Raw genomic sequence first — 1827 nt, forward strand, 5'->3', positions numbered from 1 at the left:
GGAACGTATTCACCATTGCCTACTTTCACTCTGTTGGACTTCGAAGGCAATACCTCTTTAAAGAGGCTGATGTCATTACACATGTGGTTTGTACACCCGCTGTCAATTAGCCAACTTTTAGGAGAAATTGTTGTTGAATAACAAGATGCAACAAACATATGGTCTTCTTCATCTTGAGTAGCTTTATGGACTTCTTCATGCTTTTGAGTATTGCTTCTACATATAACAACTTCGTGACCGACCTGATTACATTTGTTGCACTTTGCATCTGGTCTTTTCCAACATCTGAATGGAGGATGACCCATTTTACCACAATGCTTATAAGGCGGATAATTCTTTTTTGGAGTCTGTACTTTGGTTAGACTCTGATTGTTGACAGAATATTCAACAACAAAAGTTGATGAGGCTTTTTTTGTCACTGTTCTTCTTTTCCTTTCATTCATCTCGATGCTTGGCTGGTAGAGCACCTTCAACAACATGTGTATGTCTCATAAGCCTACATTGCTCTTGTGCCTGTAATGAGTTTAACAATTCTGCCAAAGTAATTTCTGACAGGTCCCTTGTATTCTCCAAAGTGGTTATTGAAGCTTCATATCTCTTAGGTACAGTAACGAGAATTTTTTTCAATGATTCTTGAATCTGAAAACTTAGAGTCAAGCAACCGTACCTTGTTTCCAATATCCAGTAATCTGTCCGAATACTCCTTGATAGTCTCCGATTCTTTCATTCTCTGCATCTCAAATTCTCTGATCAAGTTGAGAGTCTGCATGCCTTGAATTCTTTCATCTCCTTCATATTCCTCCTTCAGATAATCCCACACTTCTTTTCCAGTTTTGAGGCACATAATTCTTGTGAAAAAGCTTGTAGAGACTGCAGCAAACAGAGTTGCTTTCGCCTTTGACTTCCTTGATGTCTTATCTTTGTGAACTTTGATTTGAGCCATGGTAGGATTTTTTGGAAGTTGAGGAACAACATAGTCCTCTTTTACAGCTTCCCAAAGATCCATGGCTTCAAGATAAGATGTCATTCTTGCAGCCCATAGCTGGTAATTATCACCATTAAACACAAGAATAGTGAATTGTGAAACACTACTTTCTGCCATTTGTCCTCACAGATCCCTCAAGAAATAAGCTCTGATACTAATTTGTTAGTTTTAAACAAATAGAAAAGAAGACAATAGGTTGTAAATAGGAGAAAAGTGAACAGGGGAGATATGCTATGCAATGACTGGAATTGACAAAAGAATTATCAAAATCATTGTACTATATCAGCTTATATAGCTGTTATTCATAACTGAAAATTAACTAGAGAATAACTATCCACTAACTCCTAATTAAACTTATTCAATTCAAAAATAAAAACTGGCAAAACCATATGATAAGTATAGAACTGATATAGATGAAAATCGGCTGGATTTTATTAGAAATAAAAGATAGTGGCCCGATTCGAGAGGGGCACGGTCTCCGATTACAAGAACAAAGAAATCAAAAGATAATTCTGCCTAACAACTATGACATACTAGCCATTTATTTATACTGGAAATTATGAAATCAAGGGCATGATTCTACACCCTAATTTCCTGGATAATCATTAATTAAATTGATTGCCTAAAATCATCCAGTGATTTGACCAAGAGGATTTAGCCAGTTTCCAAAAACAGAATACAACTGTCCCATTTTTGTAGCTGTGACTCGATCTTTCCTTCTTGAGTATACTTTCAATGGAGGATCTTTATCATTACTTCCCTCCCGGTAAAACGTCTTGTCCTCAAGACGGAATGTAGGAAATTGGTCAGCCACTAGATCATAGGTTTCCCATGTAGCCTCT

The 1827-nt window shown here is 36.7% G+C and overlaps 1 protein-coding gene across 1 annotated transcript; it reads right to left on the reverse strand.

Moving 5' to 3' along the window:
- Positions 1–598: 598 nt before the first annotated feature.
- LOC145064241 (uncharacterized) lies at positions 599–1102 on the reverse strand. Its single transcript, XM_079011725.1, has one exon. The coding sequence runs from the start codon at positions 1100–1102 to the stop codon at positions 599–601; it is 504 nt and encodes a 167-aa protein (XP_078867851.1).
- Positions 1103–1827: the final 725 nt, after the last annotated feature.

Source organism: Lactuca serriola, chromosome 7 (assembly GCF_051521515.1).
Source record: "Lactuca serriola cultivar US96UC23 chromosome 7, Lser_US96UC23_V15, whole genome shotgun sequence".
Lineage (NCBI taxonomy): Eukaryota > Viridiplantae > Streptophyta > Magnoliopsida > Asterales > Asteraceae > Lactuca > Lactuca serriola.